The sequence below is a fragment of the Polyodon spathula genome, unplaced genomic scaffold, assembly GCF_017654505.1.
Source record: "Polyodon spathula isolate WHYD16114869_AA unplaced genomic scaffold, ASM1765450v1 scaffolds_697, whole genome shotgun sequence".
Lineage (NCBI taxonomy): Eukaryota > Metazoa > Chordata > Actinopteri > Acipenseriformes > Polyodontidae > Polyodon > Polyodon spathula.
In genome coordinates, this window is record NW_024472186.1 from 4,455 (window position 1) to 24,836 (window position 20,382).

At 38.5% G+C, this 20,382-nt stretch overlaps 1 protein-coding gene across 1 annotated transcript in view; it reads right to left on the bottom strand.

The window, feature by feature from the left end:
* Window positions 1-562: 562 nt before the first annotated feature.
* Window positions 563-20,382, bottom strand: part of LOC121308448 (cytospin-B-like) — a 54,142-nt gene continuing 34,322 nt past the window's right edge. Inside the window, exons 10-13 of the mRNA XM_041240857.1 lie at window positions 18,107-18,209; window positions 7,628-7,744; window positions 7,165-7,224; window positions 563-1,067 (exon numbers count right to left, since the gene is read on the bottom strand). Coding sequence (XP_041096791.1) covers window positions 978-1,067; window positions 7,165-7,224; window positions 7,628-7,744; window positions 18,107-18,209 — 370 coding nt within the window. The 3' untranslated portion in view covers window positions 563-977. The remainder of the gene's footprint in view (window positions 1,068-7,164; window positions 7,225-7,627; window positions 7,745-18,106; window positions 18,210-20,382) is intronic.

Here is a 20,382-nt window from a genome sequence, read left to right on the forward strand (position 1 = left end):
TTGCTAACTCTCAAATGTAATCAATAGAACAATTTGTCTCCCCTATGTCTGGTTCATCAGATGAAATGAAGCGATTTTGTTAATGGCTTTTGAAACACAATTCAAGTGTCATAAGTAGCACTTGCTGATTGTAACCTCTTGGGTTCTGAGTATAGATTATTTGTTGTTCTGTCAGCTTGCAGACCATATACATGATAAAGCTTTTCCAAGTTTAGAATGTATTTTCCGGTCAACTCAAATGATTGATTCGTGTGATCTTGAGTCTTGCATGGTTGGTCAAAAGGCGGCTTACATTTATTTCTGTATATGTTATAGAAGCATTTTTTCCTGCACAGACAATTTCCTTGAAGAGAAACATAATACTGTTTGTACTGTAATGATCTAACCCCTTGGTGTCTGGCATTAATTTAGGATTATCTCTCTGCTAAATATTATTTGAGAAAAATAGACAACAGGTGGATATATTTTCTAAGAAGCTGTGACTTCAGGTAGAATTCCTCCTTTAAATAACCAGACAATTATTCATTGTTATTCATATTTTAATAATATTTAGAATACTTGAACAATACAATGTAATATAAATAAATATATGCTTCCTATGTCAAAGTGCTAGTAAATGAAGTTGCTAGTGTTCAAACACTTTAAATACATTGGCATTACACTTCCATCAAATGTGGTGGGTTATAAATCAGTTAAGTTGAAAAGCAACATCTTTAACTACCTAGACATGTACCTGTTCAGTACTGCATGTCAGTCTTGTGGCATTTTTAGTATTATTTATTTTAGATGGGGAGGTGCTGAAATCCTTAATCCTTTGGAATATAGACCAAATGCCATCTTCCAAAAGAGTTTCACAAGACAGAGAGTTCATGGTAAACTTGGGTATGCTCTGAAAGGCAGTGACGAGAGCTTTGACTTCTATGAATGTGGCAATGTGCTTGTGCAGTCCTCATCCCCTCCCTCCCAGGCTGCCGGTCTCAGGTCTCAAAGTACTTGTATATCTGAGCGGCGTACTGCATGACACTCTGCCAGTCCGGACGGTCTGTGCGCATCATCTCCGCGATGTCCTGTGCAGAGGAAACAAAATGACAGCAGTCAACTCACAAGCACAGCCAAACATGTACTGAAGTCCAGCTACAAAGGAGGACCGGCTGCCTGTGCAACCTGATTACTATATACATGCAATATGCAGCATATACTTTTGTTTAAATGGGTTTTATATCACACCACTAATCTGAGCACTGATTTCTGGGCATGAGAAGCACATTTCTTATTTTATTAACCTAGCCACCCTTCGGATGAATCATTACATAAACTCTGAGACAGAATCGGAAAAAACATTTGGTGAGCCAACATGAAAGGGATTTCAAGTTTATACTTTTTTTGGATTTAGCTCTTTCCCAGAACTAACATTCTCTCATCTCCTGTGCAATGCTTAGGATTGTCTTCTTTCCAATGCACTACAAAGCTACTCCTAACACAATTAACCCACAGAGACTAATCGCCGCCAGTTAGAAACCTCTTCTCTCATATGGAACCAACGCACTGCATTTACCTTTTGTTCATTAATTATATTGATCTTCCTTGTCTGGAATTTGATTACGAATTTAACATTTCCCCCAAACGCTTCCCTCCAGCTACAAAGTGAATTGAATTGGATCACAAAGCCCTTGCAAGACAAACCTAGTTCCATTTGTTTTATTGCACATCACATTTTAAGTGATGGATTGCATTAAATGATGTACCAGGCAAATAAATTAATTAATGAAAACACTATATCCCAGTGCTCAGGGTAATAAAACAGACACGTCTGGGATAACCTCTCATTCGGTTTTGTTGGGGGCTTAATCTTGCAGAAGCTTGAGTCACATGTTTAAGGTCCCAACAATAAGGTGTATGGCTTAAAAAAAGCACAGATCACTGTAAACCTATACCTGTCCCACCTTGTTACGTGAGAATGCATATTATCAAGGAACATTCCTTTGCACTTATTTTTCTTTGTTCCTGTTTTATCCCTGCTTCTGTACCCATGTCACCTCAGCACTGTAACCCATTAAGCAATCAAGAGTACTAAAGGCCAATGCCTAAATAAGGTGAACTACTGTATGCCCAATCTGTGGGAGCTTGAAGGCCAATACAGTGCTCCTTACATGAACGGGATTGGAACCATGCTTGCACTGGGGATCCCCGCATTTCCTGTTCTTGAATCTTACATTCAGTACACTTGCTAATCACATGCATATTTTATGGTTGTGCTCATATTTTACATGATTGCTTCTGCTTGATTCTGTCCACCCATCTACAGCTGCAGCCTAGTAATTCAAGCTCAGATGAGCACTGCATTGGTAAATCATTTCCATTATTTTTACTCACATGGGTTTTTCAGTGAAGCTGAAGGATCTATAAAAGATTTTTCGGTTATATGTCAGGCAGCTCGCTCACTCCACTTGGGAACAGCTAGTGAGAGCGCACCCTAGTGGCTCTAATAAGATACATTTCAACACTGCCCCTGGAATCCCACGATTCATTCCAGAAGAGATGCACACATCGCCATGAAATTCTACCAATCCACGGGCTCTATTTTCAAAGCATTTCCTCCTTAATATTGCAAGAAGAGAGACAAACTACTCACGAGTACACCCCAGGCTGGAGTTTACACTTACCGGTATTCAACACAGTTTAATAAGGATATGTCCCTTTATTTAATATTCCAGTTTGAGGGACATGCAATATCAAGTTTGAAACTAAAATGTGTGTTTGTGGTATAGTTTGACATCACTAAATCAAATAAGCAATGCTGTATCATTAGAACACAATAGAAAATAGGGCCCTTGAACTATATTACTTAGTTGTTTGGGTCTAGAAAAAAAAAAAAGTTAAAGACTGGAGCGTTGGGCTCCATGTCCGGTTTTATTGCTAAACAGATTTTTTGGAAAGTACTAATTTTATAACAGATTTGCAAATTCCATTTAAAATACAGAATTCCTTTATAGGTTGAAAATCTCTTGGGGTGCCTTTAGTTGGTTTCCTGTCACCTGGAATGCCTTTACAAGTAAGATTACCAGCTGTTTGGCGCTTACTGTATAAAAATAGTGCAATGTTAGTTAATGACTTACTGAGAAATGTGTTTGTGATAAGGGTATTGACTGGAGTATGGTAGCTAAATGATTCACTTACGAAGCTGTGTTTTCTTCAGAACCTTAGAAGTGTAGAGTAAGTATTTTCATATAATTGGTATTCATTATTGAATTGGTATGCAAGTTAACTTAAAATGACTGTGCAGTTCCCTAATTCTTGGTAATGAAAAAACTTTGCGCTTGACTTTCAGGTCAGCCAGTGTTTGGAAAAGTATTCAAAAGGCGGGGCTCAAAAAACAGACACCTTATTGATCTGTCAAGCTCTTCTGTAAATTAGGAAGCAAAACAGAAAACAGTAAATTTACAGTATAATCGTATATCTTGAGAAACTACTCACTTCTAAATCTTTTGTAGTCATTTTTGTATTACTTTAGTATAAATACATGTTAATTTGGATTCATATGTTGTTTTTTTCTGACTTTATGTGAACAAAAAGACACAAAAGCTCCCGTTTTCTCATTGGAAATAGTGATATTTTGAAATTTACCTGTCCTGGTCACAAAAGCAAAGTTTGTGGGGAATAATAGCCATTTTCTATACTTTTGAGGCATAAGCAATTAGGAAATAACACTTACTACCCAGAAACAAAAATTGTGTTACATATTGTAATTATTGACCACCAACACCTTGAACTTGTGTCCAGACTAGGGTTAATCAGTTTGACTTGAACTTAAGTGAAGATGTGCTTTTCAATACAGCTCCTGCTTCGAACCAATTAATTGTAACATATTAGGTACTAGGGCACAAGGAGACATGATTGGTGCTAGGGTCACACAGCTGGTGAGTGGCTGGGCTGGAATCGAATCCAGTATTTTGATGTTCGGCGACCTGAACTTTAACGCCTGATTCTTACAAGCACATTATCAGCAATCCTGAACAAAATAAACATGTCGATAAGCTAATAATTTTCTTTTGATGAACGATCTCTGTTTGAACAGCTTAATGGATTTTTAAACATATGGCATACAGATCAATAACTGAGACATGAAGCTTACGCGTCAAACAACACTCTGATATTAGATATAAAAGATTTTTGAACAAGGACGGCTGGTGTGTAACCCTGTAACCTTCTGTTCCTTACAGGCTGCTAATGTGAGCAGAAGGAAGATATTACTGTATACAGCATGTACAGTACTGAGGTCTCTAAATGATTTGAATAGTGGGGATCTAAAACTATGTATTAATCTATCTTACACACACACAAACCCTGCCCAGCCCCGCACTGAGATAAGTAAAGGCGGCCAATGGATAAAGTTTGCAATATATTTCAAGTTCGAGTCATCTCATTCCCAGTACTGAAAAAATCAACATAAATCACAATATCATCTTTAAATGAGACAGCTGACTGTCACGGGTAGAATGATCTGTAGGATGGCTGAAGCTCTGACTATAATACAGTGACCTGAAACCCTGTTATGTGAGCATATCTCATTAGGCCGATAAACAAACTTCAATTACTGTCTGATTCTCATGCTCCATTACCCTAAGATTCATTTAACAGTACAAATAAAAGAAATGTCCCATCTGCTCTAAAACAACTTATATCCGTTCCATTATCTTTAAAAAAAAAACAATGATAACATTGTGTCTCTCGTTTGTGCTAAAAGGATGTCAAGTAATCTTTGCAAAAATGTATTTGATTGTTTTTTTTGCAAATACAACAAGCGTGATTACCGTGGTGCGGCTCTGGAAATATTGCACAAAACGTTATGCAAAAAACTATTTGTTTTGACAGTCCCATACCAACACAAAACACAAGGGCATGCAAGACCTTCAGTGACAGTTTAAAGCAAGAGCTATGTAAGGTTGATAAACGGATGAGCAGTTTGCAAGATTTGAACTTGAAAAAACAATGGGTGCAAGCATTATATCAGTATTGTGCAAGGGACAGAATGAATGGGGACCTCTAACAACCAAAGCAAATGTGCGTAGGCTTGCGATACTGTTTAAGAAATGAATATCTCACTTATTGAAATGTTTACTTTCTGTGTCAGTCTCTATCTGCATTAACTACAATATGTAAAATACAGAATCAGAAAAAGTCTTGATTTTTCAAGACAGACGCTAGTAAATTATTTCACTTTTTGCATGGTTTTATGTTGACCGTCCCAGGAGGTTTGGGTATGCAGAGTATAAACATCATGTGAAATATGCAGTGCTCCATTATGTATTCTATTGATTTTAAGTCTTAGAATAAAACCCTATTTCCAAACCTTCATTCATCACCAACAGATTATTAAAAAAAAAAAAACACCAACATTTTTACCAAACAAATGTCAACATAAAAAACAAGCACGCAAGCCAGCCCAAGGCCAATCAAGACTTCAAAGGTGACTATCAACATAAATGTCATTGGGGGGGGCACAACATTTTCAATCCAAGTGACCCTGAGAGCTTTGCTCTGTTGTGTGATCTTCTAAATTATTTAATTGAACCAATTAAACCTCCACCCAGACCCTGAAGTAGTTTGTTATCTTATTTTAATTGTTAAACCTGGAGTGGAATGGCCATAACTTGCATAGCAATTACTAAAATGGGGGTGACCCCCTGTGATATGCACCTCCTTCAATGGTATATCCGTATGTGAAAAACTTAATAAATCATGTTAAGTGAAACACAGTGGCCGATCAACTCGAATTATGAATGTCAGTAAGGATATTCCGAGTGCAGAATTTTGGCATCTGTTGTTCACGTGTCCCTGCGGAAGAGGAATGACTGAAGCCGAGGCAACGTCAACAACTTACAGCATCCTGAGACATGTCAACAACTTACAGCATCCTGAGACATGTCAACAACTTACAGCAGCCTGAGACATGTCAATAACTTACAGCATCCTGAGACATGTCAACAACTTACAGCAGCCTGAGACATGTCAACAACTTACAGCAGCCTGAGACATGTCAATAACTTACAGCAGCCTGAGACATGTCAATAACTTACAGCATCCTGAGACATGTCAACAACTTACAGCATCCTGAGACATGTCAACAACTTACAGCAGCCTGAGACATGTCAACAACTTACAGCATCCTGAGACATGTCAACAACTTACAGCAGCCTGAGACATGTCAATAACTTACAGCAGCCTGAGACATGTCAATAACTTACAGCATCCTGAGACATGTCAACAACTTACAGCATCCTGAGACATGTCAACAACTTACAGCAGCCTGAGACATGTCAACAACTTACAGCATCCTGAGACATGTCAACAACTTACAGCATCCTGAGACATGTCAATAACTTACAGCATCCTGAGACATGTCAATAACTTACAGCATCCTGAGACATGTCAATAACTTACAGCAGCCTGAGACATGTCAATAACTTACAGCATCCTGAGACATGTCAACAACTTACAGCATCCTGAGACATGTCAACAACTTACAGCATCCTACAGCATCCTGAGACATGTCAACAACTTACAGCATCCTGAGACATGTCAACTTAACTTACAGCAGCATCCTGAGACATGTCAACAACTTACAGCATCCTGAGACATGTCAACAACTTACAGCAGCCTGAGACATGTCAATAACTTACAGCATCCTGAGACATGTCAACAACTTACAGCAGCCTGAGACATGTCAATAACTTACAGCATCCTGAGACATGTCAATAACTTACAGCAGCCTGAGACATGTCAATAACTTACAGCAGCCTGAGACATGTCAATAACTTACAGCAGCCTGAGACATGTCAATAACTTACAGCAGCCTGAGACATTAGCTTACGTGGCTTTCATAGGGGCCCCAGAAACACAAAAAAGTGAATTCCCATGAACTCTGAGTTTGAATGTTCCCTGTCCAACATGTTCACTTTATATTAGTCTGGATCTGAAACTATTCAGATGGTGTTTATGCAGAATGAGATTTTGACCTCAAAAATCATGCAGCGCAAGTAGCCTGTGAGAAAGACAACACTGTTTCTGCCACCCACAGCGAAGATGTCACTAACACCGTTTATTTGTTCTGAAAGGACAAACACTGATTCTGAAACTTGCGAGCCCTACAGAAACGGGACTTACCAGGGTCGGCTTGATGCCCACACTCTCTGCAGCCTGGAAAGCCAGCGTTAGGTTTCTGTTCTGTAAATGAACAAACACAGCTTTCATTAACAGCTGTGCTTTCAGTAGGCACAGACACACCGGAAAGGGGGTCACCTCTCAGTTTATCTAAAAGCTTATTCCAATAGATCTCAATGAAAGTGGGTCAGAGTTCAAAACCTTTTGCAGCTGTTCAAAGATGAGACAGCGTAGACCTCCCTCTTTTTATCGCAATCCTTTTTTCTGTTCATCTGGTTAAAAATAAAGCTTATTGGCTTTCCATTCTTTTAAATGAGGTACCTATTTTATTTATTTATTTTCTATAACAACCCCCCCTGACATTGATCCAATAAATCAAAATCATGGTTTGCACTGTAGCATTTCCTCAGCTTATGCAATTCTTAATTTGCAGCACTGCAGTGTATGATTGCAGCCCGAGCCCTACCTTGTCGTGGCTGCTCAGCTCCTGGTAGGGGATGTGTGCAGGCAGGTATGTGTGGAGCAGCGCACAGAAAGCCAGTCCATCACTCCAGCTGCTGCTGAAGTTAGTGACGTCAATGTTCTAGAACACAGAAAAAAAAAAGACATTGCAGCACTGCATGCTTTATATCAGATGGGCTGATGCAACTGTTTTCACTAATTGCATCTTTCTGTCACCAGTCTCCGTTTCCACAGACTTCCACAACCACGACTAAATCCTTGGAGGCTTACATTCTCCTTGGGAAGAGGGAAGCAGGAAAGTGGCCAAAATACCACAGCAGCCATGGGGTATTCTTCAGAAGGCCAGACACAAACTTGGTTCTCCTTGTTAAATATCTTAAGTTATTTTGTATAATGCTCGCTCTTTTGAGCTTTGCTGACTTCTGCGCTTGAGTATGGCAGAAAAGCTTCTCGGCTAATTTCTCCATGGCTTTAAGGTCAATGCCTTTGTCAAGTCAATCTGCAGGATTTATCTGTATGTAACAGGCAGAAGCTTGTTGTTATTTTTTCCCTTGGTGATAATCTATACGTATCAAGACGAGACATTTCTCCTCATTTCAAAGTTGGCACAGCCAAACCTCAAACACATTGCAATTGCTTTGGACACGTATCTGTCAGCATGTGCTCAATTAGTAGCAGATGCACAAACAATTTGTCAGCTGAGACAGCTAGCAAAGTTCAGAATCCCATGACTGCTTTGAAACAGTGTCCTCTTATCCTCTGATATACTGTACATACAGTAATCCAAGTTAGTGACCATGTTAAAATGTAACTTCTACCGTGGGTAACACCACTGCTCTTAACTGAAGGCAAAGCCAGGAAGCAGTAATTTGTTTTAAGTTAAATAAATAGAACGCTACATTTATGCCAGATTTTATTTTTAAAAAGGGCTATTTATACAAGGCTAGGGTTTTCTGTATGAGAATTAGGTGAATCCCAGGTGAACTTTTTACAAACAAATTTATAATGCAGACTTCTACAGCTGCTGGTCAAAAGAAATTTGTGTTGGTCATAAATCTTCTTGTATTAAAGCCCTCCCCCCCACCAGCTCTCAAACATGTCTGATTACCAAGCACAGCTGGTACACCAGATTCTAACCATTATCCAGTCCCTCTGGTTGTTAATCTGATACTGTATACCCCGCTGTGCCATTACATACCTGGCAGGCTGTAATGAGCCCTGCTCTCTGGACACTGTCTTTGCATTAACAGGCATCTGGGTCAGCCAGGATAATTATTTTACAGTCTGCCAATGATTTTACCTAAAAATCTTCACCCCATCTCAACTTTGTATCAATAGTATGAACTGGTGTAAGGTTAGGTTTTAGGAATATGATATTCTCTAGGTAGGATGCACTGGAACTTGGGTATTGCATTAAAACACCATGTTCAATCCACAGTTTCTGATTTATCAACTGTTTTCTGATTTTTTGTTTGTTTTTTTAAATTACAATGCATACTATTAATACATGTTTCTTGCAACCATTATTCTGTGTTTTAAAAAAAACACAAAACAAAACAAAAAAAAGCAAAGAAACACTGTGATCTGACTAATGTCCACTGGGGGCTAAGCTTAGAACACCCAAAGTAGAATTTACTTGAACCAGATTCACACCACTATTCCATTCACACTAATCCAAGCTAGCTCCCAGACCACGAGCCACACAGGCATGTGCTGTACACGTACAAAAGGAACCCAGATGGCAGACGGCACAATAATTTGCCTACTTTAGGCCCCGTTCTTTGCCAGTAGCAAGTCAACTGCCAACTTATTATCACTCAGCTTGCATCACCAAGGCTTATCCCTCACCATGTGTTTAGAAAGCTTTGTGCATTTAACCCTCATCAGACGTCACGGACAATGTGAGTAATCCTGGAGTGTTCATTGTAACGGGTCCCTGGGTGAAAATTTACATTGGTTTTATCATTGCTTAATGTGTTCTACTAAAAAATCATGTTTTTGATTTTGCCCGAATTTACACGCAACAGTTGTTTTTAAACATCAAGTGAAGTACTCCTACAAAAAAAAACACACACATCATTTCCATGTGTACAACACTGTCAGTAAAGTACTTTTTACTTAAAACGCTTTACTACAAGTTTCTTTCACTTTTACCTGGGTGTATAAATAGATGATTTTAAAATCACTTCATTTTTTGCAATTACTCTTGAAAATGGATGTTTCAAACAACCTACCTCTTTACAATCTATTACCAGCACATCACCTGTTTTCATTGGTAAGATGTATTTCTATATGTTTAGTACCACTACCATACCAACTGGACTCCACTAAACGCTTCAGCCACTGTGCAGCCACATTAAATCAAAGCACTCCTTCCTACTACACTGGGACTGTCCATTGCACACATCCTTACAGCTATACTGATTTGTGGCACAATTAACACATTGATCTGAGATACACCTGCTGTTGAAACAAAATGAGTTTCCCAATGCACGCTGGCTTCAAGCCTATTTCCTGCTGTAACAACCTACTGTGTGCCGTCTTCCTGACGACAGCAGTCGCGTTTTCCTCGTCATTCTAGCTCGGTCTTCGGGAGCTCTTCAGTGATCATTATTGATTACAGCCGGGTCCAGCCAGACTGCCTCCTTCGTCTACCAGCGAGGGTGCGTTTTATTGAAAAACTGAAGTAAACCAAAAATGCACATTTCAGGCATCAACCTCACTACAGCAAGTGGTTTGAAAGACATACAACAGTGTGGGGAGCAATCACAGATTTGAATTGCATGTCAGCAGCACAGCTACACCGTCTTAGTATTGGAATAATATCACACACAAAACTAAATGATAATGCAGTGTAAAAAGTCTGTGACAGACAAATAGACAGGATCAGTGCATGAGCATGGATGGAAATAAGACTCCTATTGCATATTTCCCCCACTACAGGTTTTAAAATTACCCTCATTAGCCACAGTGTATAGGTAACAAGCTCAGGTGTTTCTTAAGAAACTCATAGTAAAACCAGGAATGGATCAAACTGCTATGCAATGAGTCTTATTTCCATCACTGCGGGAGTACCCTACAACGTTTATGCCGATTGTGTGTAAACAACAAAAATGGAAAGCACAAGATACAGCTGTTATAGAAAAGCATTAAACAGAACAGTAAAGGCTCTCCAAAAACTGTCTCAAGGGTCCCTCTCGCTGAACAACACTTTTTATGACAAATTGGATTTCCAGCAAATTCCAAGTCTTACAATCATTACAAGCACTGCATCAGAAACTAATATAGATACATGAACTCCAGTTCAACCAAAAACAATTACTCACTACAGACAAGTCCCACCACAAAATGATGGTTAAAGGTGCAGAGCTGCATATAAATTGTGACAAAATGAGCAGCGTAGTTCTAACAAGAACATGCTCTAGACGCACACTTCCACCCTTTAGATGTACCTAGACCCTCACATAACAGGTGTCAGACATTCGTTCTGGTCCCCAGCGGGTTACAGCTTATATACAATTTTAAACCATGAAGGAATCAATATCCTTTACTGACATTCTTTATGATTTCTAAAAAACCCACTAAGACTCAATGAGATTTTTATCTCTAGAACTTCAGTATTATTGATGATACTATATCAGTATCTGTAATTCAAATGAAAGGATCAAAATAAACCATTCCTGTGACAAAATGTTATCAAAATGTCCAAAAGAAAGTTGCTCTTCTATTCCTACCTGGGCTACTTATTTACAGGAGTGCATAACCTTGGTTTGAAAGAACTGGTAGAATCATAAAATACGAAATGAAGAGATATTTGTTCTCCATCATCCCGAATCCAGAAAGTCACATGACCGCAATGTGGCAGCTATATTAGTACAGAAGTCAAGTTCAGCAGCAAATATCTCCAATGGTTTCTGTGAGGAGATGAAAGTGGTGGGTTTAATGACACACATAAGCATCTAGAGGGAAATGTTTGAGAGAAATATTCAAACTCAGCTGGTTATGTAACATTTGCAGCTGACTGTCCAATCATTGAAGCCATTTGCATTGCATTCCCAGAGGTATCGCATCTGCTTTCAAGTCACAACACAGTATTCTTCCTGTCCTGGTGCTAGGTGCTGAACCAAAAAACGAGCACATATGCTTGGCTCCCATGGTCCCTGCGTAACCTTCTGTTGCATGTAAACAGCATTCTTGGCTTTGGTACATCTATCGGCCTTTATTCTCTTTCAGAGACACTGCGCATACTGACAGAGTATCTAACCCCCCTGATTTCTATTCCTCTGTCAGTTGTTTGCAAAGCAATCAGAACATCCAAAGTCTATACTGGTACTACCAGAAGAAACCACAGTTAGAAATGAGTTATTTAAGAATTGTATACAACCGCCAGTAACGAGCCAAAAGGTGGTTACTGATGTTAAATTAAACGATTAAATGATACATAATTAAATTTCGCAACGTTGGACATAAATTGAAAGCACTAGAAAAAATGTGCATCCCCCTGTTAAAAGGTAATTCAGTCATGATCTGCAAGAAAGGATTCTGTTTAACCCCAGAAAAGTAAAAACACCTGCCATAACAATGACTGGATAACCATAGGGTCCAACGTGATTGCAACTTGGCTTGCTTGCTAGTTTTTAATAGCTATAAATGCATAGTTGAAGATCTTATGAAGAAACCCCGCAGAGACAGCATAATAAACAACTCCTCTGACCTACTGCATGTTCTGTATGACAATACTGTATAATGCTTTGAACTCAGAGAGTGTCTGAAGGGCAGCATGTTACACTTGGAAGAGCCTGGTGTTTTTATTATACATCCTGTCTTGGACTAGCACCCTTTCTAGAATAAGGAGTTTTAAAAGCCCCGCTTTCTTCCTATGACCTTTAATATGAATGTTTATTTTGTTTCAGATTCAGCAAACAAAAGAGCTTGCGGATGCATTTTCTTTACAGATAGTACTGTAGTTCAACAAATATGTTTTCATAACTTTTTAGTTGGTTTGTTTAAAAAGTATCACTTACTATGCAATATAGCTTTTGATACAAAATAATTACTACGTGAAACTTGAAATGCTGCAGAAACTTTTAATAAGAGGCACTGGGTCTTCATCTGATTCATCACATCACCACTTAAAAAAGGCTAGGATTTCTTACTGAGATGATGCCAATGAAATACACCTTTTTGTTTCTTCCAGCCTTATCAGTATGACGAACTACAAAAGAGGATTGATGGACTGTTTATTTATTTGACTATTCAATATATTACTCTGTTTTTCCTTGACCAGTTTGCATTGTAATACATTTAGGTGACAAACCGAACAACACTGTAGATGCTGAAAACGTTCATGGGTGTATTCCATTCTGTCTGTAAAAAGTTAAAATATGTATAACACCAGGAACACCATTTTGAATGGTTCAGGAGACAATGGTATTAGAACTATCCATAGTTTACCTCAATTGAATAGATTACAGGGTCTGGAAAGGGCAAGCAATTTTGTCAAATTGTGCATCAAAGTTCCTATTGAAAATCTGCCTGTGTAACCCTGCTTGCTGTTACCAAATCAAGTTATATTTAGAATTGTTAAAAAAAAAAAAAAACATTTACAAAATCTATACAGTAAGTTTGCTTTAAAATGCACTCCCTCAGAATGAAAGGCAAATGAAACAAAGCAAAAACTCCATGTTTCCAGGTTCCTGACCAAGTATTATTATCTGCCATGTGGGATCAGTTGTGTTGTGTGTTGTGTAAAGCACAATACAGGAGGGATTAAGCAAAGCCAAGTGTATAGGGATTACACTATTTTGACATTCAGCAGTCCAAAGAATGGGCACGTTAAATAAACTGGTGTGGCTATTTCTGAAATACCCCCTCGCAAACACCTAGACCTGGAGAACGATCATGGTACCGACTGATCTCTCAACGGGACAGCAGGCAGCAGTGGTCTGTAGTACAGTTGTGCTACTTTTAAAATTAACCTTTTAATCATGTGTTTTAAAATAAACAAAACAAGGGTGATTATATTTTTTTACTGCAGTGAACCTGAATTTTCATCTGTATTAAACACATTTTTGGGGATGTAGACAAAATGAGGGTTAACCTACCTGGTATTTGAAAGTTAGTACAATATTTACGGTTTAAATGTTTTTTTTTTTTTTACTTGTGTACTGTATTATTATTATTATTATTATTATTATTATTATTATTATTATTACTATGAAAAGTGTTTCAGTGTTTATAATATTATATTTAAAAGATAGCTGGCTACATGGGGTAAAACATCAAGGGCTAGATTCCCAGAACTTGTCATTAGCGCAATTATTTTTCTGAAGTACAAACCAATTAAAATTCTTTAAAGATTAGTTTTTTTTTTCTTTTTAAGTTACAATGCCCTAAATTAATTGTCCGAGTTGTTTATTTCTAGTTTGGTAATTTCACAAGTTGGGTTTGTCCTTATTGATACATAGCTTTGAGAATCTAGCCCTAAACTGCTCTGTTGTGAAGATAAAGCCAACATAAGAGGCCTGTCACACCATCACATTGCCTGTCTCCTCGGTGACAAAGACTGTGGAAACAATTCTGGCCACCTGAAAAGAGAAGCATGTGGAACTCAACACGTAGGCAGAGCAGCTTTGCTGGTAAAAGGAGGGCCTGGAAGCATTTTCCAGCTTGAACTCCTATTCCTTTTGGCTTTGTCCACAATTCAGTGTTTTAATGACTGTAATGCAACAATGCAGAAATGATATATGTGAACCCTCAACCTCTTTCCCAGCGGAGCATCCTTTCCACGTAGGTCTTAAATGAAATGGCGCAGGCAATGTGATTCTAAAGGTCAATATTATATGATTTGTTTTTTTATTAAGTAGGACACAGTTCTATTGTATCCTCCTGTAGTGTTTATTGAAGTGTTTGCAAGTTCAGCAAAACATCGTTGTTTTGTGCAAGTTTAACCTTTACTCTGATGCTTTCCTTGGCAACACTTTGACTGTACCTCCCCATCAGCAAAACATCTTCAGACGTCTTCACAGCTAAAAGACTCGCAGCCTGACAAAGCACATGATTTACTAATATTTATTATTCTTGAAGCCTGCATTGATCTTCATGAAGATTGAAGCACTGCTGCACAATTGTTTGTAAGGCTATCCTTGGCAAAATTCCACATTATCTAATTACCCTTTGGTAGATCTTAGACTGTTTTAAAGTTTCTCAGCTCCTAAAGTTCATTTCTCATTTCAATTAGACTTTCCTGGTTAAATAAAGGTTAAAAAACATTCATAGGCAGCCATAATCCTTTAGGAGTGTCTACAAATACAGACATCTATAACTTGAAACAGAAAATAACAAGATATTCTGTTGCGCTAAAAGAAAAACCTAGTTAGAAAATTTGACAAATGTGACTAAATATATTTTGCCAGATGATAATGCTGCATGATTTTAAAAGCTCAATGAATCACATAGAGGGGGAAGGGATACAAAAACCCAAAACCAGATGGGCTTGTACAAATTATCAAAGTCAGCTGAGACAGGGCAGGAGTCTGTGGGATAAGTGCCACAACTTAGAGGTCATTGCCTGTAATATTCAGTGTAGCTAGTAACATAAATGTTGTCTTAAGCATTTTCATGCGTCAGACTATGTAGTGCAGATAAGAGAGCAGACACCGTTAACAGACTAATTTGTTGCAATCCCCCCAAAGTTAGTATTGTTGTGGTCGGCATGTCTTTTAAAAGGAACAGCTGCAAACCCAGGGGGTCACAATGAAGAAAGAAATTCAAAGAGACTGTCGGAATTGCATGCAGTGTTTAGTAGATATTATTGTTCTTTACCATACCAGTCTGAATTCCTACAGCCACAGTAAAACTGTTAATCTGAATTATCCAACACCATTTATAAATCAAATATATATATATATATATATATATATATATATATATATATATATATATATATATATATATATATATATGAGAACAGAACAAGCATGTCTATGTGACCTCTGAAGATGCAGCAGTTAAGCCTGAGGTCTGTACCCACGAGTTGAGCCCATCAGGGAATCTTGCTTGTAATTACATTTTAATTGGGGATGAGACAGGCCAAAAGAGACAGAAAACAAGCCGGGGGATTATTATCAGTATCTAGGACTGGCGAGAGGCTACTGCTGTTTGGAGTGAAGAATGCAGCACTTTGCTGGAATTATTATTGAACCAAAAGCAAAAGTACAGTAACTGCAAATGTGAATTAAAAACATCACTGCGTATTTTAATTACAGTACTGTCTATGAGAGCTCTTACTGCGTTAGGCTATTACATGCATTTCCAGTAATTGTATTACAACATTTCAAAGTTCTTGTGAAATTTCCTGTACGAGACGGGCCAAGGATAATGCACTGCACAATAGGGACCACGAACAACCATGAATGATTCTGATCCAAATCTTAAAATCGGCTTGGAATAATAAGGAATCACAGCCTGCACAGATGACTAGCCCTCCTAATTCCTTAAATATTGGTAAAAGGTTGTCTATAGAAAGCTAGGAGTTCCAAACATTTGGACTGGTGGAATTTCAAGGAAGTTATCATGCACACCATGTAGAGTGACATGAACAGACACGATCAGGATATATAAGGGGATATAAGTATGACAGTACCACCACACTGTACTTTTTTCTCTACACAGTTTCTTTCAGACACTTGGAGTCTCTAGTTGAACTTTATGTTGTTTTCAACACCACTGTGTATTATACAAACCGTAATTATTTCTTCTTCATAAACTTAGATGGATCTCTTGAAATGGTGTAATCAATGTGCAGCAGTCTGTTCTGCATGCTGTGACCTTTCCTAGATGATATCAATTTCAATTAAGGGTGGACGTGATGCGTTTCAGGTGGCAACCTTTCTCTCTGGAAGGCCTTGGGGGGTGGGGGTTGTGCTCATTTTGAGAGGCACAGCCTGCGGGCCCCTTCAAATATTCAAGAGGCAAAATGTTCAGTTCATTTATTATTCAGCAATTTACTTCAAAACAGTGAAACCACAAAGAGGTGGGTTCTGTATGTGAGGAAAATGCAGTTTTTGATTACAATATGCAGTTCATTCTATTAACCTGTGATTCTATTAAGCGGTTTTCACTTAGACTTACAGTCATGAAAGGTGAGGGATAACAGTACTGTCTACATTACTTCAGTCCTGAGTGTCTCAAGCAAAGACATTAATAATCCAATATGCTGGAAAGCAGCAGTTAGAGAATGAATCATGTTCCCTGCATGTACGGGACAACAGCAGGGTAAACAAAGTAATTCAGGTCTGCAGTGTGCACTAAAGCTTCTAGCATTAATGACTCTTATTGGCATTTACGTTGTGTTGGTATTGATCTCCTTTCTCTTCCAAACACCTTTATTATTTGGCTGTTACTGGTTTTTTTAAACAACATTACCGGTGCATACAATGTAGTATTTCTCTATGGTTTTAATAACATAGAAATGTTTGCCACAGAATAATACAAGTTGTATGAGTTTTGCTACATGAAAATATGTCTACTGTATATAGCACTGTGGATGCAGCGATTCATTTAATGCACAGCATTTATTCCTACCAAATTTTCTTCAGACCGGGTTTGGTTCAGTCATTTCCACATATGAATGAGGGAAATATCGACACAAATGTGTGTTTTAATAATGAGTTGCACACAGCAGAAACCATACCTTAAGGAAGCTTAATTTCAAGGAGTTCAGTCTGACTGTTCACCATACTTCTCAATTCAAGGCGATAACGGAGCAAGTCTCTATTACTCTGGGGTAAAAACCTTGCTACTTCCCAGCTGCAAAGACTGGGCTTAACATAATGAAACCCTTGTTTCTAAACTTGAAGCTCTGCAATGTGCACATAGCACTATTAGTTTATCTGAATTAACAACAGCTCTGACTATGAGTTTACGTGTTAAACAGCCTTAACTTCTAAACATGTGGTCATTTTTTCAAAGCAGACATTACATAACAGCAGTCTGCGCAACCTCGCGGCCAGGTTTCATCTAACTAATGCTACTGACGACATGCTGTACAAAGGTCTATGTGATTCAGAACAGTTTAGTACACAACATTAACCCTGTTTTACTTGTCTTCAGATTAAAGAATCCCCAATCAAGTTGCACATGACTGTTAAACCAAATAGAAGCTTTTCAGTAGTTTCAAGCAACCATTTCTGACTGATCAAGAAAACATACAGTAGTGTTGCATTAATGCCATGTGCAGCACTTCATTAAATGGATTCAAAACCATTCTTGGGTAGATGACTTTTGCATTACTTACTGGACTGCAGAACTCAAGGCAGATTAACTATGTTAATTGTTCTAGTTCATGTCCTTTCCCATGCTTCTCCACTCTATTTCTGCATTCGGCTCAGTGATCTTCACGCACAGGATGCAATCATTTAACTGTGGGACAGCCTATTGTACAAGACGACCACTGGGGAAGACACTAGCCTCGCTCTCTTACCGCATAGCCTTCTGTTTTCTTTTGGCACCACTTCAGAAGAGCGTTCCTCTTGGATCCACCATATTCCCTTGCAAGTGCAGCTAACGGGTCCTTTCTTTCCACACTGAAACACAAAGGTCACAGTTAATACACTAAAGAGCTGGCCAAGATGTGGACTAAAACAGCCACTTCAAGGGGAGTGCTGAAAACCGTATTTCATACGTCCTTTGAAGTGGTTAGGTATTAATTAAAAAAGGAATACAATGTGTTAATCACTCAATACGAAACAATGCAGTGCTTCAGTTTCCCTTGTTTATAGTTATTGAGTATCGATCAATACTACAGAACCTGCCATGATCAAACTAAATAAAAATCATTTATATTTTAGAAGCGATTTTTGGCATCAACTTTCTTTTATCCTTTTGATGTTAAATCTTTTTTTTTCACTTTTCACTTCACTTAGTTTCCTTAGAAATCTCTGCAGTGAATTGTGGGATTGTAGTCCTGGCAAGGTGTGTTCTCTGATTAAACTTGACAAAGAAATACATATCCCAGCTTCCACAGCGGTAGCACGAGTTCGGTTTAACGAAGGGTCACGTTTAGGTGACCAATCAGGCGCATTTGCTAGTTTTGCTACACATTCAGTTTACAGCCTTGATACGGCAGTCAAAATGGCAATGCCCCAGCTGAGGGTGAAATTCACTTCCAATCGGCTTTCAAAACACTCAATGCAGAAGTTAATTGCCACTGATTAGTACTCAATTGTAAAGGTGAGGGAAGGGTAGCTTTTCTGCTTTTGAAATCCACACATAAGCAAATAGGTGCGTTTTGATTCATCTAATCCCTGCCGGCAAACATTTCTAATGTAACTGCTCAGAACATGTAAATATCAGCACACCCCTGGCAACGTCTGGAAAGAGAGCTCAGAAAGAGTGAGAAACACAAACTGAATTTGCATTTAGTTTACTGAAACTAAAAGCTAGTCAAAATACGAGCAAAAAAACTAACAAATATTAAACCAAGGTGGCTATTTTTTTGTAAAAACCATTTGTCCTGTTGTTTGCCCTACTCCTGAGTTGAAAGTGCATTAGGGCTAGTGAAAGCATGATAAATCACACATATGTACTGCATACGTATCAACGTTGAGTTTTCAAAATAAGGGAGCTTTTGTAAACTGAAATTTTAGTGGCCTACAAAAGACAAAGGCATACAACTATTCCACTTTATTACTTGGTAGAATGGCAGACTGTGATACGCTGCGCCTTATAAAAAGGAAAAATCTCAAACCATGAGATGCTTCACAATCCAATTCTCTCTTGGTTCTTATTGTGCTGTAGTTGTAGATGGCTGATTTGGCAGCAGCCAATACTTTGTAAACAGGTCCAGTGTATTTGATTTTGCACGACAGCAAAGCATACTCAGTTGGCGTTGTTACTTTCATCACACAGCACACCTAAAGGCTGAGTTTGGTACTGCACATTGATCTCGTCATCAATGGATGAGCTATGGCACCTACTTTATAACAAGAAACCCCACCTCTAAATTCAATAAGTCCATCATAAAAAAGTGAATTAAAAAAGCCTAAACACACAACAACGTGGCATTGCAACGTTATTAATTACACTGCACATGTGTGGTGGATCAATAATACCAGAGCCGTAACTAGGCATTCTAGCGCCAAGGGCAGGCAATTATATTTGCAGCTTCAACCCGAGTTAGCAACCCTTATCAGCCAATTCTTCCACTGTTGAGAAAGCTTACATGCTTCCTCTTCTCTCCCTCTCTTCTACTTTCTGAACTCAGCTCCACTTGGCTTCTTTGGAGGCCTGCTGGTAATTTATTTATTTAGTTTTCACTCTATTAAAAGTTTCTCACATTGCATGGTTTGTGTAGAACTAGGTTAGTGGTTAGTGGAAGTGATATATTCCCTTTTCTAGTGCAGAGGCGCATGCCATGTTCAGACTGTGCTAGGGGGTGCTGACAGCAGACAAGAAAAAACATTGAGAACTGCAAAATAAAATTGTTACTGGAGTGGCAATGCATTTCGGTCATTTTTCCACCCATCACAGCTTTGCGGCCAGGGCAGCTGCCTCACTCGCCCCGCCCTAGTTAGGGCTCCGAATAATACCCCAAATAACAACAATACAGAGTCAACGACCTTCTATTTTAAATGAGCACACCATTGCTGTATATAAAACACATGTTATCAATAATCAGAATTTCTAAAGCAACTTTGATGCTGAAATTGTAATACAAACGCCTTTCGCTACTTTTGTGGCTTTTATACTTTCCTGCAG